Source organism: Brienomyrus brachyistius, chromosome 10, assembly GCF_023856365.1.
Source record: "Brienomyrus brachyistius isolate T26 chromosome 10, BBRACH_0.4, whole genome shotgun sequence".
In the NCBI taxonomy this organism is placed as follows: domain Eukaryota; kingdom Metazoa; phylum Chordata; class Actinopteri; order Osteoglossiformes; family Mormyridae; genus Brienomyrus; species Brienomyrus brachyistius.
In genome coordinates, this window is record NC_064542.1 from 8,985,477 (window position 1) to 9,007,309 (window position 21,833).

At 37.4% G+C, this 21,833-nt stretch overlaps 1 protein-coding gene across 2 annotated transcripts; it reads left to right on the forward strand.

Annotated features, from left to right (window-relative positions):
- The first annotated feature begins 12,063 nt into the window (after positions 1-12,063).
- Positions 12,064-21,531, forward strand: LOC125750831 (pantothenate kinase 3). 2 transcript variants are annotated; one of them, XM_049029127.1, is made up of 7 exons: positions 12,064-12,594; positions 14,119-14,471; positions 14,830-15,083; positions 15,533-15,709; positions 17,264-17,387; positions 18,127-18,252; positions 18,772-21,531. In XM_049029127.1, exons 1-7 carry the CDS (start codon positions 12,567-12,569, stop codon positions 18,820-18,822), a joined length of 1,113 nt encoding a protein of 370 aa, XP_048885084.1. In that variant the 5' UTR covers positions 12,064-12,566; the 3' UTR covers positions 18,823-21,531. The 2 variants fall into 2 exon arrangements, with proteins under 2 accessions (XP_048885084.1, XP_048885085.1); XM_049029128.1 differs by lacking the exon at positions 12,064-12,594 and adding an exon at positions 12,607-12,907.
- The last annotated feature ends 302 nt before the right edge of the window (positions 21,532-21,833 follow it).

Below are 21,833 nucleotides of genomic sequence, written 5' to 3' on the forward strand. Positions count from 1 at the left end.
TAGCAGCCCATAATAAGCCCTCTTCTTTATAATTTGACAAGTATGAGCACTCAAGTGGAATGCATCACTTGAACTCCTATAATTTTTTACTCAATTTAATATGACCCTTGAAAAGAGGTTATGAAGATGTTTGCCATTATCTTCTATCATTATTAAATGATTTATAGCTGAATTTTCGGCATAGCTATACCAGCACATATTCTGTTGTGGCATATTATTAAATAATTATGAAATAAACAAGAATATATGATTCGAATAAATGCAAAACATTGGTTTGTTTTGGTAGTCCCTTCACTCCCCTGCACGAGGTTAAATTTTCAAAATATTAATGCGTTCCAATAAAAAAACCTTATTGTGGTTTTTATGGCTATGTCGTATTTATAATACTTAGATTGAAGCACACCTGCAAGGCCAACAGTCTATTTGCCAGGAAAGTCTATATTGTACATGTGTGTTATATGCACAGTTTTGCTAAAATGTCATAGGTTCTGCTCGATTTATCCAAGGCAGCGGACGGAAGCATGTCTCTGTGTTGTAATCATAGTTATATCTTGCAGACTCATTCCACAGATGTTCAGTAGAACTCAGATCTGGTGCGTAGGATATTTATTGCATAACTGCCATTTTCCATGAATGTGACATGAGGCTATGCATTGCTGTGGGAAGGTTAGCTGATGACATCCCGTTTTCATAAAAGTAACACATTTTTGCAGAACAATTAATTAGTATAACCAAAGATCTAAAGATATTTAACACATCTGCCAAGACGATGATATTCCGGCCCAGGTGGATGGTTTCTACACGAAGCAACTGTGGTGCATCACTGAAAGTAGATGATTTAAATGGCCACAAATGTGATAATGATTTAGATTTGTAAAGATCAAAATATAAATAAATAACCGGACATAACCGAAATAACCGGACATAAACAGTGTTGACAGAAAGACCCCCCGCTGTGCACTAGTTGTGCTGTTTGTATTGCACCCTGCAATTCTTTATCCTTTGGCCGTGGTCTTTCTTCACAGTGGGTAACAAAGCTCTTTGTTCCTCATAGCTTCACCATACATCCATTAACTGGCCTGTCAGTTGGATTTGTTTATGACGATCGTTCTATAAACCATGGACTTAACATTATTTAAAAACAAAACAAACAGAAACACTTGCGGTAACTGCATGGCGCAGTGAATAGTGCTGTTGTAACACACCTGCAAGGGGTCTCCCTCACTTTATGTGCGTGCAGTTTGCAGGTTTCTTTGCTTTGTTAGGCAAGTTTATTATTGCAGTCCAAAGATATGCAGGTAGGCGAATTTCTGTCTGGAAATCTACAACTGCGATCAAAAAATTAAAAATGCCAAAATGCTCTATGTCATTATCTTGGGTTACCTATGGATAAGGTTTGGGCTGGGTAGGGGTTAAGATTGTCATTGTTGGGATTAGGGTTTTGCCCTAGAAATAAATGGAGAGTCCCCACAAAGATATGTATACAAACATTTGTGTGTGTGTGTGTGTGTGTGTGTTATGTATATATTACATTGTGGGGATCAAATGTCCTTTCAAATGAACTGTTATTTTGATGTTGTGGGGACCACTCTTTCAGTCCCTGAATTTGTGACTGCAATACAGTGTGTGTGTGCGTGTGTGTGTGTGTGCGCACAGTCACTGCGATGGAATGGCATTCTTGGGATCTGAATGATACTAAACTCTAGAGGTCTCTGGAAACAGGCTACATAGAGAGCTACCTTGTCTCCATCCGCTAAAACAGGATATATGAAAATCCACAGAACTCGGTAACATACATGCACTCAGTGTAGTACCAGATAAGAATCCCTTTTGTTTCCAGATCCTCTTCAAGGTTTTTTAAAAATCGCTGACTTGAAGATGCCTTTCCGCATAATTCTCTTGTACTGAGATCTTCTGCACTTGTGGCCTTCATGTTTGCTTTAACAAATGTTTCTCTTACCTCTCTCATTAATAGGTTGCTTTTGGCAAGAGAACTGTCATTGATGGACTGATTTTATTTATGATGTTTGTTTTTGGTTTGTTTTTGTTTGCCATTCTTTATAAACACTAGGCACTGCGCTGTATAAAAATCCCATGAGAGTCGCTGTTTCTCAGATGCTGAACTGCCATTTCAGACACCAGGAAACAAACCTCATTTAAAATTGGGTACATCATACGCATTCTAATGCTTAGCCATACTGTAACTGAACCTCTTTCCTTGTTTGCAGATTGTATAAATAATACTTACTGTATGGATTTCTGTTAAATATGAAGTGTCGATCCCTTAAGCAGGGATGGGCAATCTTACCTGCAAAGAGCCAGTGCAGGTTTTTTGCGGTAACTTTTAGGTCAGCTGTTCAAACCCAGGTGTGAGGACTCTTCAGCCAGTCAGTCCTCTAATTAGTAATCTAGTTAGGGAGTTGCAGCAAAAACCCACATACACACTGGCTCTTACTGGATAAGATTGCCGACCCCTGCCTTAAGGGCATTAATGTTGATGGGACTTTTAATTTGATGATGTGGTATTCCCTTGATGGAAAAAAAAATGCTAGCGTTCCTACTGTAACTGAGCATGTGCAAAAGTATGTAGCGTCTTCAATGAGAGAAAGAGATGATATTCGATGGGAAATGCACACCTTTAGATCCTGGCTGATAGTGAACAAGTTCATATCGTATTTCATCAGTCAATCAGCAATTTTTATATATTTTATTTAAGTTGATGAGCTATGATTTTGCTCTATTGGTGTGTTTAAGATACACAAAGAAGGCAAAGGTTTCAGAAATCAGCAGACCTCACTGGTCATCTGTGCCGCAGTATATATTCATTTGTCTCTCTGTTTGGTGGAAAATACCAAATGTGCGATGATAAGCAAGTGTAGTTAAGTGCCAAGTAAATGTAAATTTCAGAACTTTGCATTCAGCTGTTAAAGTAGTTTAACAAAGAATTAAGTCATCATTCATCTGAGAACATTGTATATTTGTCAGAATCTCAAAATTCAGTAACAAGTGATGACTGTTAGCAGTGTTACGTGGCCAATAATAATAGCATATGAATAATGCCTCTCAACATCGAGTTAGTGTAAATTAATTAGTCTAAGGGAGGTATAAAGGGCATGGCTGAATAAAAGCCTTTGTGAACTATTATTTGCACTTATTGTTAAATTGTATCTAGTGCTTGCATTTCTGATGACTGCTACTTTTCAATATCTTCTCTTTGGATAGCTTATGGTTTAATTTTTGGTAAACATATTAGCCAGGATAGATGCAGGTAGGTAGGTGCCTGACCTGATCTTCTATTTTTCATAAGTTTTTTCGTAATCAAAATTATTCTGACTTAAGATTGTAAGAGTAATATGATGCCTTTTGATTCATCCACTCATAACCGTATGCAAGGATTATTCATGCAGTATGAGACCATAATATATTTGTCATCATTATTTTATTGGGGGAAAAAAATTACTTCTACAAAAATCTACTATAACTCAAATTGATTTCTTTAATTAAATATAGCACTTTATACAGTGCTCACAGATAGTCGTGGGATGCTTGCTTAACTCTGTAATGATGTAAATTTTTGACTAACAATTCTGAATGACAATTGTAGTCATTGGCTCCTAAAAGAATACAAAACACAAATGTTTGGCGTTTCATATTATTGTAAAGGTGTCACTAATTATACTATATATATATATATATATACACACACACACACACACATATATATATATATATATATATATATTATTTGTGGCCTGTTCTCACTGTGTCTATATTTTATATCTATATAACCAAAACATTTGTAATATTTTCACTGTATTAAGCAAGTAACTCATGACATTCTGTGAGCACTGCATTTATTTGACGATTTTTTTTAAATGAAGCATTATACTGTATGTGTTAGATTATGTATTATAAGGACATTACCTACAGGACTCCCAAACAGCTGCAACCTGACAGGTGACCCTGCAGCATCTGCCGTTGAGCAGTCAGCTCCAGGCACTGCCCCTAATCAACCATGGCTCCGAGCCACTGATTTGGATGGAGCTCCAGAACAGCAAAAAGGCCATCGTCCTCAGAAGGGGAGGAGTGTTGCTTGGCTGAGAAATACCTCCAGACAGCAGGACAAAAATGCCAGACACCAAATGCTGGGGACAAGAAGGCTGTAACACTGACTACTCTCAATTGCCATCCAAACCACTGTTTTGTTTGACCGTCTCCCCTCTCAGATGAACCTGGATTTGGGTTCTGTATCACGAAGGATTTATTACTTAACTGGACAACTTGGTCCATATATAATATAATTCCAGTCATTCTCAACAGTCAGTTATTTAATTTAGGCCATCAGACACCCAACCTGACTGTTGGCAATTAGGCCCCGCCCACATACTGTAACATACTCAGCTTAACAGAATAACTTTGGTAGGAGGACGCTGGAGTAGCCAATAAAACCCAGCTAACCACAAGGGTAGGGGCATGCACACTACGCACATCCACAATCTATATATGGGAAATTACTCTCAAATCTCACCCCCCAAGTATTGTGCACTTCATTATTTTTTTCTAGAGTATTCAAAAAAAGAGTCAAATTACAGTCAAATTGATTTCTTACAATAATAAGCAATGGGTTGTCTTCAATATCTGAATGCAAAAAGCAACACTGTGAAGGCAGACAAGGTTTCATTTTGGTCACTGGGTCTTTGGTACTGACAGGGGTAAACAATCAATCAAAATGGTGACCCAACAGCCAACTGAAATACGCAAATATCCCAGTCCTGAGTGGAGTACTGTACCTAGTACCTCTTAAAGGCTTTTTGCTAAAGCTCCTACTGGTTTTCAGATCCACAGCAAGGTTCTTGTACTTTAAAAATAATATGTTTCTCAGGAATTGTTCTTCTCGTGATGTGTACTTGCCTGTATGTAAAACAAATAGGAGGAAGTCATCCGATTGGTGAAAAGTAGCAGTGCAAGAGATGGTCATTTTACCTTGACCAAGGCACTTGCACCTTAAGTTACCTTGACGTCAGGTTCTTTATGTATGTATTTTTTTTAGATTGTCACCATATTGTCAGTACGTTGTTTTTTTGTGTGTGGATAAGGTTTATATTACTTTGTGGGGATGAAATGTACCCACAATGTGATAAAAACTTGTTATTTTGAATTTGTGGGGACCATTTATTAGGTGCCCATAAGAATCTGTGAATGCAATCAAAAAACTAAACATGCTAAAAGTCTCGTATTCTGATTGGTTACTTATAGTTAAGGTTAGGGCTGGATAGGGGGTAAGGTCTTCATGTTGGAATTAAAGATTTCCCCATATAAATGAATGGGGAGTCCACACAAAGATAAAACTACAAACCGTGGGTGTGTATAAGAAATTTCTGTGCATTTTATTGGTTAGATACTTGCATTAAATTGCCTCTTTGATGGACAAAAATGTATTTTGAATCTAAATTGAATTATATTGCTGTCCATTACATTAAGACATTTCTTAAAATGTTCATTGTCCAGTACTGATAAGGCCAGGGAGCTGCCAATGATCAGATCTCGGATGATGCTTGATTCATTGCTTGTTTCCAGGGTGACGGAACATTGTAGAGTGGCACCTTGATAAAGCACGACGAGACACTTGGTTTGATGGTATTTGCTTTTTTTTTTGTTCACGAATTTGAAATATAAAGGGAGAAATTTGTTAATTACAAATATCAATCCTATTAAGAACTGTGCAATTAATCAGAAGCTTTAAGTTGTGTAGAACCTACTATTCCCTCCACTACACTGTAATTAAGACATTCAGAACAATTTAAATTAAAGGCGAACACAATTATAATCGCTGAATTAACTGCAGTGCCCTTACAGAAGAAAATGTCAGCACACACTTCAGGTTTTACAAGTGCTTAACTGATATGGCAATTTTGACTGATTCAGATAACCAGTATGTTAACTGATATATTGCGCATTCCTAGAAACCTAGTCAGATGAAAAAGAATGCTGGTCCAACAGGCTTCAAATTCATCCATCAAAAATCTAAAAAACCAAACTGTCATTGATGTGCCTTATCGAAGGCTGTCACATGTATGTTATCATTTCACATTGTTTCTGTCGCACCAGCAGATGAACTATATAAAGTCCTTCTTTTAAAACTATATGTTGATTCACTCAACACAAATTCTATGTGTTAGTTATACATCAGAAATAATAAAAGTGTTTCTGTGTTTATTAACATGCATTTCACCAAGAACTTAAACTGTAAATGCAACTTACAGTAGAAGCACATTTCTGTCTACACTCCACATGTCGCTTTTTTTTAAAATTTCCTCCAAAATATTTATACAGCTGCTCTGGACCATTCGTAAACGTGCTATATTTTTCAGTATGCTTTTCTTTATGAATCCCATCTTTATACAAATGTGCGTATGAATGTTTCTTATCCTTTTCAATCATACGAAACCTTTATAAATGAGCTCCCAAGACCAGACTCAAGTACTACAACACTAGTATGAGATATGTTTACCAAAATAGCTATTTGTTTTGTAATTCTCTAATAGCGCAGTAATTTCCATTTTAAAGCCATCAGTAGATATGTATTTATTAAATTGTCTAACCTTGAACCACCATTGTGTCTACATCTAGTGTGCTTGCACAATATGTCCTCTAATGCAAACCCCTGTCTGAATGTCGCAGTGTATTGCATGCTTGTAGTTCCCTGTATGCTGATCGCTGTCCTGTGCTTCCTAGGATAAGCTCCAGGCTCGCTACAATAAGCAGTTATTGACAATGAATGGGTGGATTGTAATATTGTTAGTATGATTAGTAGAAGTAATAACGGTCATTCTCTCTTTGTGTATTCCAGCATAGAAGCATTTCACACAGCAACATATGTGCACATGCTATTACACACATCACACATTAGTCGGTCCATCCATCCATCCATTTTCCAAACCGCTTATCCTATTGGGTCGCGGGGGGTCCGGAGCCTATCCCGGAAGCAATGGGCACGAGGCAAGGAACAACCCAGGATGGAGGGCCAGCCCATCGCAGGGCACACTCACACGCCATTCACTCTCACATGCACACCTACGGGCAATTTAGTAACTCCAATTAGCCTCAGCAAGTCTTTGGACTGTGGGGGGAAACCGGAGTACCCGGAGGAAACCCCACGACGACATGGGGAGAACATGCAAACTCCGCACACATGTGACCCAAGCGGAGACTCGAACCCGGGTCCCAGAGGTGTGAGGCAACAGTGCTAACCACTGCAGCACCATGCCGCCCCCCCATTAGTCGGTCAACTTCAGTATCTTCATACCTCTTTTCCTTTTAGAATATATATGTTGCGAGATAATTGTTGCCTTTGGGCAGAAAAAAACCCAGAACTGACTAAAAGTTGAAGCTAGGAGAAACCATTCCCACCAAAAAGCCATTGTGATGATTATTTTACTTCTCAACGGCCTGTTTGAGTGCGTTAATGGTTAAATAGATAAGATTGGACAAGGCTGGGTTCTTGACCAGCCTCCGGAGGCAATGGCTGCCATGGTGTTTTCTATCTGTGCATCACTGCACACACTGCCTAATCACAGCTTATTCTGCTTGTGGTCTTTGGACTTCACATGTCACTTAGTGAAAGGATGCCCATTCCACACACGATGGAGGTGGGATTTAAACCAACAGCCTACAAGTATGCAGTTGTTCTAGCTTCCATCACAAACCCAATTACGTTTTTCCAAGCTCAATACTTGGCTGTCTTGGCATAGGCAAGAAGGTATATTGTACTTCTTTGTGAAAGCAGGACATTACCATAAGCTTGACTCAAAAAATCTTTTCATAAAAAGTAAGCTAATTAACACTGTCATTGGCTCTCTAATTCAGTTACATAGTTTGCAATAGCAGCTAATATACTATTCAGTTGTAAATATACAGTTGCTGATTAGTCACTTTAAGGGAATGGATACCTTTAATTTACGTTTTATGGTTTATTATTTTATCTATCTAACGAATGTAGCAGGATAGTACGTATTACAGTGCAGTACATATTTGCAGTTTCTGTCCCACAGTGTTAAAGTGCTGTGATTCGTTCTGTCATCTTCATTCCTCTTCAAGAAACCAGGCTACACAGAAGCTGTTGAAAGCTACAATACCACCTTGCCACACCAACAATAACAACCCCATTTTCTGAAACGTGTCACATTTCAAGCAGAATGAAAGCACAGAAGCTGAAGCCAAGCAGTTTGCTCTTGTACAGTAGCAACCAAAATGTTGGTCATGTTTTTAAGACTGACTTGGGCGTCATTGCTTTCCTCTACGTATCTCCCTTTAGAACAGGACAGTTCAGGCTACAGTTCTTTGTTATATTCATTTTATTTCTAGCAATCCATCCATCCATTTTCCATTGCTTATCCGGGGAGAGGGTGGTCTGGGCATCCCGGTACTGGGCCCCCAATTTCCAGCAATGTCAAAACGTTTCCACCATAATTCCCTTTCACATGGACAGTAAAAGTTATATGTGTAGCTGATATCATAGATAGAATACTTATGTAATAGAACGCTTGAGATGTTAAGAACAATGATACCGTTTAACAAAATGTCCAGCTATTGATGGCAAAACATTGAAACACACTGGTATGTATATGGAGCCATTTGTTCTCTCTAGGCTCCATCAACAATGGAAATGTCTTGGCTTCTTAAAATTGTATGGAGCGCCATGATATGTGGATGCAGAAAATACAGCCAAGGATATAGGAAAATAATCACGGAACAATGGAAAGTGAGTGTACTGATGAGGTGAAATGCAAATCCACTGGGTACAAGAACAACTAGAAAGGATGCTGTCCTCAGTAAACTGGGCACAATGTTCTAAATCGTCCATAAAGATTAGCTTAAAGTGGCCATTAAGTGGAGCTCAAAAAATCACTAAAATGTGCAAACAATTTATATTTTTGGTGCTCTGTTTCGTATTTTGAACTTTCAAATTTCATTTAATTTCATTTAATTTCATTTCATGTTTTGGTTATTTGTGTTCTTTCCTAAAGAAGACGTGTCATCAGTTACATACTTACATATAGTTTTTTCCAGGAATTTGCCATTCGTTTTAATGAGTTTTCCTGCTTTCCAATAAGCATTTTTTAATTTATCCTCACATCTTCTGTGACTCCCTGCAGGCCTTTTCCATTCCATTCTGAACAAACATCTTGGGAGAAATTACGGTGATAAATGTCTTCTTTCGGAAGATATATCCAACTGGCTTGTGCCGCAAGAAGATGAAGCACCATTGGAACTGATACCTCTGCTGTCAGATTGCAAGCACATTATTTACATAATTCAGCAATGTATTGGTGGTTACAAATATCTGTGCCTTGTGGGTGCTTCATTTTGCAGTCACCTGAGGATCTCATTAGCCAGTCATAAATATTGCGCCGGCTATAAATGTTGTGCTGTATTCATAGGTTTGTCATAATGAAGGAATCAGGCCAACAGATTTATTGGTGTAACATCTCTAATATAGCAACTGGTTTTCCACTGAATATGAATGTAAAATGGCGCGGCGCAAATCTTTATGTTACAGGACATACACGGTGTCCTTTTGCATAACATTTGTTTTTTATTAACTTCCCTGAGCCACTTGTACAGTACGCTGTACGCTCTTCTCCTCGTTTAATTCTCCACTGCACATTTCTATTGGCTTTTTGCTTTAATGTCCTCAGTAATTAGCTGAAACATTTCCAAATCTTCTACTTTTGACAGCCTTAATATGAAGAGGAGCCTTCGCAGCATTTGGTTAGTTAAAATAAACAATATTTAAATATATAAGTAATTTCTCGTTTCGTCTGTAAAAATTACATTATTATCGTGGCATAATCAACAGATGACAGGTCTTGCAAACTTTGGTTTTTACTGCAATTACTGAAAATGAATGAAGAGGAAGATACCAAATTCAATTTCTTAAATAAATGAATAAAGCAGTGTTAGTTTGAGCGTCCGGGGTTTCGAGTTCGAATCCCACCTGTTCTGTATTTGTGATGTGATGATTCTGTATTCTCACTGTGTGATGTGTGTTACCTCGCAGTACTCTGGATTCTTTGCACAATCCGAAGAAATACTATTTCCTCGTGGTGCATGTATTCCCTGCATTGGACAGGTATTGAATCCCCAATCAGTTAATCATTATTTGTGTAGCATTGTTTTAACTGCAGGGTTTACAAAATAATTACAGACATTTCAAAAGAAGGCACAAGAAAATGAAGCACAATATAAGAATATTATATTGAAAAATAAGCACAAAAGCAATTATAAAATGTGCATAAAATAAATGAATAAAATTAATGATTATCATGGATTATTATACGCGGTGGTGAAAAGATGTGTTTTCAGCCTGGTTTTGAAAGTACTAAGACATTCAGCAGCTCAGAGGTTTTCTGGTAGGGAGGCTTAAGAGGATGTTCGCCTACCTTGTGCCCGATGCAGTCTGGGATCGATTCCAAGACACCCCCCCCCCCCCCAAGCCATGATTACGCATCAGATAAGCAGGAGACAGAAGGATTCAAATCGTCTATTGAAATTCCATAAGAGCTTAGGAAGTAAACAAGTACAGTAAACTATGGATGTGTAAAAGATAAAATTCTAATTTCCTCTAGATTCATATGTATAAATAGGGATTGCTTGTAGTGACAAGCACACAAATTGTTACTCCTCAGATTGCATTGTTGTATTATTCAAAAATGTTTCTTTTTGGAAACATTTTATGGTGATAAATAAATAGTCATGGGCTTAAATATATAAAAATAGTTTATTATAGGCAACAATACTGGCATTATTTTTGGGTCTGTGGGTAACTCTAAAGAAGTTATGCGGCTATTTGCTGAGAGACCATAGAATCTGATTAATTTTCGGATTATAAAACCCCAGTCACGGCCCCTTGTAAATCTCTCTTCTCCATATAGCAGATTTATTTTTACCCAAAAGTTTAAAAAATGGTACTCCTGCGGCAATTGGATTTGGAATAGTTTGTAGTTTTTCCTTATTTGCTGTTTAGGTTGAGCCTCATTTTGGCATAATCATTGCTTATTGAATTACACGAATTTCATATCTTTTCTTTCTATTGATCGTATTTGAGGTACACTGTGTAGAGGGTATAAGCAAGGAGGAAAACATCTGCCTGCAGTCCTTGCTAATTTTAGAATTTAGCAAAGCAGTGTAACTCATCTTGCGTATTAGCACCCCGATGCCAACGCAGACAGCAGCCCCCTCGGAATCACTCCATTGTGAGGCAGAGCATGCGCAAGAAGGAAAACAGAAGTGTCTCAGGGAACAACCAAAAGCAGGACAAGGAGCTGCAGGACTAGAGGATTTTGTTGGGGAAAAAACGGTCCCTGTCTCCATCTGGTGGATAAGTAACGCTACAGATATGAATGAGTCTTTTTTATATATTATATGATACATCCATACATATTCTTAACCTGTTTATAATATAATATAATATAATATAATATAATATAATATAATATAATATAATATATTGCACATTAGACTCCACATTAGGCTATACAGTAGTGCAAAGCAGCCGAAATATCTCCTGTTTCCAATATGTTTCCATCTGTCTACAAAGTAATACAAAAAATGCATGAAAGTAATAACATACCGATGCACGAAATCGGAAGTCAATGCTCTCCACGGCACATTTTCAAAGATCATTTTAATGTGTGTGTGCCCGCGCTATTCACCATTAATGTAACTTTTTAAGGTGTTTTATAAGCGGCAATGAAATGATGCGATTCAGGCTAGATTATGTCCAGTTATACCTACCTAGTGTGACTCTAATTCTGCAACGGAAATCATACTGTGGCAGTAGGGTTAGATTACAAATCTATAACGAGAGAATAAAACATCTATGAATCTATAGCTATTTATAATCTATGGCTATCTATATATCTATAATGAAATCTATAGCTGTCATTCTATAGTTTTATATGAACCTATTCCCGCAAATCATGCGGCCAACTCCCACAAAAGCGTCGCCCGCACGCGTCTAGTTCCTTGTCGTTTGTATGAATGCGCAGCTTGTGACGTAATCCGCTGACAGCCGCCCGCTTCCAGACAGCTCGCGCACCGTCAGCTAGTGCGGGTCTCTTTTGCATTTGTTTTTTTTTGTTTGTTTGTTTGTTTTATTTTGGGGTTTTTTTGTTGTTGTTAACAATTTCGTTAGCGTATTCGTTCATTATCCGATAGTATGTAGACTGACATGAAATGAATTCGGACATTTTGCCACAACGGTTCGCTAAACCAGCTACCTACCTGTGGTGTAGCTAGCGAGCTCCGTAAGGTAGCAAACGTCAATGACGCTGAAGCTAAAGGACACCAGCGGCTCACCGGTCAGACGCGGAAATTGCCATTAACAAAAAATAGGCATTAAATAATTCATTCATTTTTTCGACCATTTTGATTTGTTTACTGCCGGAATTTGACCAAACTAAGTGTTTTTCGGCTTTGACGCATAGAGGGTGGCTATCAGCAAATCAGCTACCGGCAGGAAGCAAAGTGTCACTAATAAAAGGGTCCAGTATCTTTGGCTGAAAATGAAACTGAAGGATGCCAAAAAGACCTGTAAGTCCCCTTTCCGCAAATCCGATTAATATTTGGTGCGCACTTTGACGGTATGACCCGGGATTTGCCCGTCTTGTTATCCCCCCCGCCCCCGCCGCCAGTGTCTAACGTGATCTAGCTTCGAACGGACATTTTGGTGGCTCATCCATTGTTTTCAACAGCAGTGAGTGATGATGGCGGAAGAGCTGCGAGCCGAAAGCAGCGGGGTGTTGATCGAAGTGCACTGCTCACTTCTGTGTTTCAAGTATCGATTCTACGAATTTTGTAGCTCATGTCTAGATATATTTCTTTCTTCACGTGTCAAGAAAATCGGGTATGTGTCTGTAATATTGCACCAGTGTGAATGTCGCAAGCTTGACAGTACAAGGTGAAGTTTCCTGCTGCAGAGCGATTTGGAATGTCTGCTTCCATAGCCATTTAGCCAATTATGCATGTTTTCTTTTATTTGACATAACCGATTTTATAGGATGTCAATGTGTTTTATACTGTCATTAAAAATATTTTCCGGCCATTTCGCATTTATGTTTCATGTCTCGGAATGAGGCTACAGTATATATGCGTCTTTTTAAAGCATTACTTAATATTTAAGCGGCACTGCATTTTAGATGGTCAATTTGTTACGCAATTTGAAATGCAATTCCATAATATATATATATATATATATATATATATATATATATATATATATATATATATATATATATATATATATATATATATATGTGTGTGTGTGTGTTTCTGAATACAAGCTTGTGTTGATTTTCTGTTGCTTACCTGATTTTTCTGATCCATTGATTCTATTCATCTTTCACTCTGGAAAGAAGATGATACTGTTTGTGGATATTCGTGGATTATTGCTGAACATATACGTCACCCTCAGTTGTGCAATTTACAATAAAATGAGACCTAATGTTCAGAAGTACAATTTCTGAATGAATAAATCCAGCTCATTCAATTCCTCAGTCAGAATACCACCAGGAACATCATTGTGTGCTTTTGTATTTCCTTTCTTAATTCTTCCTTCACTGTCTGTGTGGTCCACCGCCACATTCACTTGTTTCTTGATAAGGTCATCTTCTGAATAAATGTGAATGTTGTCTAAACCCTTTTGTCCTCCCTCAAAATATACTTGCATCCAGTAAAATTTGCGTTCCGGAAGATACCGTTTACATGACAACAAAAATAGGCAGTACAAGGTTCGTTCTTAATTGCTTGAAATATTTTTTGCACTGCTTCCATGAGGGTCATACGTATCATAAACAGCTTATCTGTTTCAGTTTAGTTGTCATATGTCTTTGCGCTTGGGAAATAAGTGTGTAAATAAATTGAAATTGATTTTCCGTGTTAGAGACGGTGTACTGATTTATTTTAGGTGAAGCCATTATGGATTGCGGTGGTACAGAGCTGGATTTTAGTATTGGCTGTCTCAGAAGTTTCATATATTATAGAATTGTGATGCTACTAAGATTGATATTTCATTTTCTTTGTATTTTCTTGGAACTGAACTTCCTGTTCTGCCTGTAGCTTTCCCATGGTTTGGAATGGACATTGGGGGTACCTTGGTGAAGCTGGTCTACTTTGAGCCAGTGGATGTGACAGCAGAGGAAGAACAAGAGGAGGTGGAGTGTCTGAAGAGCATCCGCAAATACTTAACATCCAATGTTGCTTACGGCTCAACGGGCATTCGTGACACCCACCTGGAGCTGAAAGGACTGACAGTACATGGCCGCCGTGGGAACCTGCACTTCATCCGCTTCCCTACTCATGACTTGCCAACCTTCATTCAGATGGGCCGAGACAAGAACTTCTCCACCCTGCATACCGTGCTCTGTGCCACTGGTGGGGGTGCCTACAAGTTTGAGGAGGAATTCCGCACGGTGAGGTCTGCCTGTTGGGTGGTACAGTTGAAATGATCAAATGTTTGCTCGTTTTTTGTCTTATAGCCCATAATTTACTGCATCAAAGACAATGCTAAATGCACATTATGTTGAAGGAAAACTGAGGCTCTTGCTTTGTAGGTCATTTATTTGTATGTTTTGTGGTTCGGGAGGAAGGAATTCTCTGTCAGAGAAATGATGCATACATTTTCTTTTATATCACTGGAATTTGGGTGTATATATTGTTTGCGAAGTGGTGTATTTCAATATTACATCAACTATGAACTATATGTACAGATTTACCATTAGATCCTTTGTTTTGGGGTAGCTAACTAAATTCTGTTTCTTTCCTGTACAGATTGGAAACTTGCAGCTCCACAAACTAGATGAGCTCGACTGTTTGGTAAAAGGGTTGCTGTATATCGACTCCCCAAGCTTCAATGGTCAAGCAGAGTGCTATTATTTTGAGAATGCCCTGGACCCAGAGAGATGCCAAAAGATGCCTTACAACCTGCAAGACCCTTACCCATTGCTAGTGGTCAACATTGGTTCGGGGGTCAGCATCCTGGCTGTCTACTCCAAAGACAACTATAAGCGTGTGGCTGGCACTAGGTATTCATTAAGGCATTTATTAGTTTATGCAATAATAATCTGATCGGCAGATGCTACACAGCAAATTTAATTTCGATTACACAATAGCCATTTATTATATATTTCTGTGATGTCCTGGAGCAAATTCAGGTTACATGTATTTTCACATGTAGAATATGCACTATCATGCTTCAAGCTTGAGTCTCTGCAAAGCTTTATGCAGTTTGGGGTAGTGATTTCGATAATAAAGTTGTCTTTTATTACAGGTGACAGTTGATAATTGACAAGTTTATTGGGAATTCTTCTTAAGTCGGGTATTCATTCCAGAATTAAATTGTGCAGTTTCTAAAACATGAAATTTTAAGCATATGATAATTGCATAACTAAACTTTGAAAGGACTTCATTGTTTCAGTTATGGGCAGTGGTATTGCAGATGGTGATTACCAAGATACACTTTGTCTTGTTTCAGCCTTGGGGGTGGGACCTTCCTGGGCTTGTGTAGCCTTCTTACAGGCTGTGAAAGTTTTGACGAGGCTCTGGAGCTGGCGTCCAAGGGAGACAGCACACATGCAGACAAACTAGTGCGTGACATCTATGGTGGGGACTATGAGCGCTTTGAGTTACCAGGATGGGCAGTTGCTTCTAGGTGAGAGAAACATTATGCCGTTTCATTATTTTAATTTACATATATTACTTCAGAATTTTTTTAGAATTTTAGTGATTGTCATTGTTGACACACAGTGCACAACAACCAAATATGTCCTCTGCATTTAACCCATATGTGACAATGTGACATAGCAGGGGGCAGCAAATTCAGCGCCCGGGGAGCAGTGCTTGGGGGCGGGGTAGGGTTAGGGTTTGCTCAGGGTACCTCAGTGGTGCCTTGCTGGTCAGGAATTCATACCTGCAATCTTTCAATTAAAAGTGCGCTTCCCTAACCATTAAGACACCACTGTCCAATGCGTAATTCACCTTTCAGCAGTATATTCTTAATTTAGGTTTTTTCTTTAAACGATGACTATTTAAATAACCTAGCTTTGCAATTAAATTAAAGAATTTGAAACATGAAAGTCAAGGTTAATATTGATTATTTTTTTATGCAGAATGGCCAGAAAAGGGGGGCGGTATGGTGGTGCAGTGGTTAGCACTGTTGCCTCACACCTCTGGGACCCAGGTTCGAGTCTCCGCCTGGGTCACATGTGTGCGGAGTTTGCATGTTCTCCCCATGTCGTCGTGGGGTTTCCTCCGGGTACTCCGGTTTCCCCCCACGGTCCAAAGACATGCTGAGGCTAATTGGGCTTGCTAAATACCCGTAGGAATGCATCTGAGAGTGAATGGTGTGTGAGTGTGCCCTGCGATGGGCTGACCCCCCATCCTGGGTTGTTCCCTGCCTCGTGCCCATTGCTTCCGGGATAGGCTCCCCAGCGACCCAGTAGGACAAGCGGTTTGGAAAATGGATGGATGGATGGCCAGAAAAGCAACTCTTATAAGTTGTTAAAATCCATTTTCTAGATTTCTTTTAGTGAAATAGAAGGGAGAGAATATATATTTTATTCATGTTTTTTTCCTGTGGTATTCCTATATTATCAGTTTGACACAGCATTTTATATTTTCAAGTGGCATTTTAAAAAATCTATACCTTTATCCAGGGTATCTATAGCTGTGTATATGTATCCCTAAAGCAACAGATTCTCTATATGCAGGCAGTTTTCAACTAATGTAAGAAATCCATTCATAAAACTCAATTTATGTGAGTCTGATTTGCCTTCTAATTCCATTTAAGCCACCTTTTAGCAAAAAAACATGTAAGCCAAATATATATTAGTAATATGTACTAAAGAACACATTTTAAATAGATGAAAAGATAAAGTGTACATTAACTTGCTGGCAAATGTCACCTGTCAACATTTGGGTATGTTTTATCGAAGTCTGAATTTATTTGTCAGTATTACATAAGATAATTGATTTTAGAATTAATTTTCAAATTCTGATTCTTGTCAGTATTTAACATGTCTTTTGCTATTTTGTCAGAACTACTGGTACTGGGGTAAAACATTTTAAATTATGTTGTTATACTATAAGCTGTTTAGTGCTGTTAATTAAATTTTCAAGGTTCAACAGTGAAGGAAATAGTTTTAAGGTTAGAGTTATCAGTTTGGTGTTGTGGAGTAAAACGTTTTCAACTGATTATGCCTTGCAGTTTTGGTAACATGATTTACAAAGAGAAACGAGAAGCTGTCACCAAGGAGGACTTAGCCAGAGCCACCTTAGTTACCATCACCAATAACATTGGCTGGATTGCTAAGATGAGCGCGGTAAATGAGGTGAGAATTCCAGATGAATCCTTTTTATTAAATCAGTACATGTTGTTTTTGTGTATGTGATGTATCTTCCATAAGAACAGATTAACATCATAGGTTCTTCAGCAGCTTCAGGTGTTAATGAAACTACAGGATCAGACAAATTGTATGATTATATAAAGGCATCGAATTTGCCGATTTAGCTAGGAAAAAAGTATAGCTTTTATGTACTTTTTTCGTATACTTGCTATACTTTGGATGGTTTCCTGACTATAACAAATAATGTCTAAACTTCTCTCAGGATTTACACATCTGGTCTTCCAATAAACGTATTGGTTTGTCTTAGCACTGCACATTACAATTGTTATTGACTGTACAGTGCTTCTGTATCTGTACATAGCATTGTATTATATCTGTGCACATAAGATCGAAAGGGTAATGTCATTTCGTAATTTTGCCATGGTGTGCTGTGAATGGTCAGTCTCTATGAGGGTTTGCACCTCCTTCAAGTTTGCGGTTGATGATTTCTTTGCTGTCGGCCTCTTTACAGTGCTGCCTTGTGGCTTGTGAATCAAGCAGCATTGTACAGGGCTATGACAGCGGTGAGATGTGGCAGCATCACTACCGTGCCTCCTCACACATGCCTAAAGTTTCTCCTGATATACATTATCAATACCTTCCTCATCCTGTTGGCTAATGTGTTATGAACTGCATTTTGTTTATCACCGAGTATGTAACAGCATCTTGTTATTATGTTGCCTAGAAAATCAATCGGGTGGTGTTTGTGGGCAATTTTCTACGTGTCAACACATTATCGATGAAGCTTTTGGCTTATGCATTGGATTACTGGTCACAAAGCCAAACAAAGGCACTTTTCCTGGAGCATGAGGTAAGACATTTTAAATGGTTAAGGTTAGCTTGTTTCTTTAGACAATTGTTTGTTAGTCTAAGTAAATTTGTATTAACTATACCATTTCTTTTGTAACGTTTAATGAACAAGTTAATATTAAAGCAACACAATTTTTTGATAATCATAAGGGCTTGAAACCGAAGGCAACGGAACTTCTTTTTTCCAATTTCTTGAAAACATTTCACCTCCCATGCGAACGGCTTCTTCAGTTCTTCTCCAGAAGCCTTTTGGACGAGAGGCGAGACGTTTTCAAGATATTGGAAAACATGAAGTCCAGTTGCCTTCGATTCAGGCCCTTAAGATTGTCATGTCCCGAACAACTCAGAACCTACACAGGCAAAACCTTTTATTTGGTTTTATTTCTTCTTATTTTATTTTATTACTTTTAAAAATGACTGACTTTTCCAATTGAATTAATGGGGTGTATAGAAAGTATGGATATAAAGGGAGCCCTTCAAATAATTCAAAAAAATCTATTTTATCTTCTTGCTACTGCAGGGCTATTTTGGGGCAGTCGGCGCCCTTCTCGGGTTACTGAATTTTACCTAGAGCTGCTACTCTGATCCCACCTGCTGATGATGCCAGTCGTCGTAAGTTTCATTTGGCTATGAATCCTGCACCTCAGAGGCTTTAAACTAAATCAAGATGAAGAAACGAAAGGGGTCCAAGTGGAAAAGGGTGTAGTTACATAATATATAAAGTCGCATTTGAAGACCATTCCTACTATCAACTCACTGTCTGAACACAACCTCTTCTTGGATTGTTTTTCTGACCGTTTTTCACATAATTGCATTGAAACAAGTGGATTTTGTTTGTAATTGGTTTGCTGCAAACTTAAAAATAATATTTTTTAGTTTTAAATTAAAAAATTGTATAAAATGATCAATATTTCATGGATTTGAGTATATATTATCTCTTTTTTGCCTTATTCTTTGGGAAGGATGCATTTGACTGGGGACTTGAACAGTATAATTTATTTTCCCTAAGAGAAAACAAAGAATGTTGTGTTCTACACTTGAATGATGACAAATGTGCATTTTGTAGCATTTTGCATTACCTGTTCAAAATTTTCTATTGTACCTGTAATTGTCAGTTTGTGGGGAATTAAACCAATCCTAAGACTTTTTTTAAGGATTAAAAAGTTTGGCTTTAACCAAAACTACCAGAATTTTACCATTTAAAAAGAAATACTTCTGAATGTGGGTACACTGATTACATAATTAAAAAGTAACCATATTAAAGTGTACTATATGCTACTATTGAGCTAAACATATAGGACATGCAGGACTGTAGTAAAACCAATGAGAACGATTATTTTTTGCACTTAATATCAAGTTTTGAATGGCAGTGTCCACCAACAAACTGTACGCGTGTACTTACCTCTTTCTCATAAATATAGACGTATGGTATCATGGCAGGCTGAAAAAGGTTGTGTAAATTGAAATAGTTTTAAAATTATAATGTCTGTGATTTTTCAGAAGCGGTTGTAACTTTCTTAAACGCATAGCTGCTGTTGTGTAATTTGAAATCGGAGCTGAAATTGTACAAATGTGAATGGTGGTGTTTCTGTTCAGCGGTGCCTTAATTTCACCTGCTTTACACACATCACACATTGCCAATCCAACCTTTGCCGAACATACATAATGCCTACCTCATGTAAACTCATTCTAATCCAGTTTCAGTATTCCTGTAGGATAAGGATGAGTGCACTACTGTATTTCCATGAACATGTACAATTCAGTTTGTGGAATCACTGTACTGTGGGCAGATGAGAAACCATACTGTGGCATTTGTTATTTAAATGTATTAATATTTAATGCTGGCGCTCGTTTTGGTTGTCAGTATCAGATTTGTGCTGTTTGCATCATCCTGTTTGTCAGATGTGTGGACAGAACTGGTACATTTTGTGTTTAACAATGGTCCGATGCTTTCCTTCTGCTTTTTGTTAACAGTACTGTACCTTACCTCATTCTTCTGTCAGTTGTTGTGATACCGTGGCTCTATAAATTGTAATTTCTCCATCTCATCTCTCACGTCTTAATGGGGCACAAAACCTACCAAAAAGAAGCAGAACAGATATGTTTTAAATGTCTTGAATGAGAACTTCAGTTAAAATTAATCTGGAAATGCATTTTTTTGTTTGTTTTTCAGTTTTCATTTAAATAACTGCCTTGTTTCAGCCTATTTACATTTTTTATTTTGATGGCATTCTGCTTCCTCTGTTTGATTGAGAGAGGGCTTAAATTATAATAAGGCTAAGAACAAAACCATAGCTTACAAATGACTGTACAAAGTAACAGCATATAATGATTCACTTTTCTGCTTTTCCACTCCTATCCTATGTAGCATTGATTACATTTTGTATTACTTTATATGGGTGATATTTAAAAAAAAAAAGGGTGATATTCAAAATACCATGAGGGGAAAAAGAATTGAGAATAATAGGTGTAGGCCTAATGGATTATATATTGGTTTCTTACAATATATACATCTTAAAGCCATAATGACTATGTAAACCTTATTGGATGCCTTTAGTACTTAAAGATCTTCCAATAGATTCAGTCTCAGTAGTTAAAATGATGTTAATGCAATTTGCAGTGATCCTTAATTTTAACATTTATGTAAATAAAGCTTAATTATTCATATCTTTTAGATTGTGTACCCAAATTCTGTTCTTAGGTTCAGAAGTCTTTGCATATGTTTATTTTGTCAAGGTGAACAAAGTTTCCAAAATGACTGAGGGGATTTAGAAGTGTTAGTTAATTAAATTACTTGTAATCAGGATTCTTATAAGTTTACGTTTAATCCATACCTTAAGCCTAAGTCTTATTAAATTGCTCTGTTAGGTTCACTTGCGTATTTCATTAACACTAAGTGGCCTATGTTAATGCAAAGATATTCACACTAATGTGTATTTTTTTACATAACAGACTTCAGTAAAATTAACCATGTTTGTGTATTTTTTTGCAGAATTTAAAATTTCTGAACATATTGTATATTTTTTCCCAATACCCTATCTTGTCTGTCTTTTTTTATAATGAATAACAATACTGATTACCAGTGATGCCTTTCATTAATGTCGCCTTGTCATTGCCAACTGTACTGTTTGAAATTCTTTTGCATTTTCATCTCCATGTTGATTTGCTGTAAAGCCTGTATGCACTGTATTTTCGGTACTTTGGAAATCTAAATTGTACTAAATTTGTGTTAACTACTTATTTTTCTTGAAAAAAATAAATCAATTCAGATGCTTTCCGACTTGTGTGTACATAAGTAAATCCTTTTTTTATTATTAAAGTGTGTAATATTTGATTGAAGAGGTTTGAAGAGGAACAATGTGTGAGTATTTAATTGGCGACAACGGGAGAAATCAATAACATTCCTCCTGTTAAAAGTTCAGACAATTATTGACTGGCAGTATGCTTCACTTGCAGGTCAATTGTTTTCCCTAATTATATGAAATTTTTCTGTAATTACTCCTTGCTCAATCATTCTAAATTGGAAAATTGTTATGCTTGCTGAAAAATATCTGGCAATTTTATATATATATAAATAAATAT

Excerpts from the sequence above, each read along its gene's own strand:
- LOC125750831 (XM_049029127.1), top strand. The coding sequence starts at position 12,567 with ATGAAACTGAAGGATGCCAAAAAGACCT. Across the intron at positions 15,710-17,263 it reads GGATGGGCAGTTGCTTCTAG|TTTTGGTAACATGATTTACA; the intron begins GTGAGAGAAACA and ends TATGCCTTGCAG. Across the intron at positions 17,388-18,126 it reads AGATGAGCGCGGTAAATGAG|AAAATCAATCGGGTGGTGTT; the intron begins GTGAGAATTCCA and ends TATGTTGCCTAG.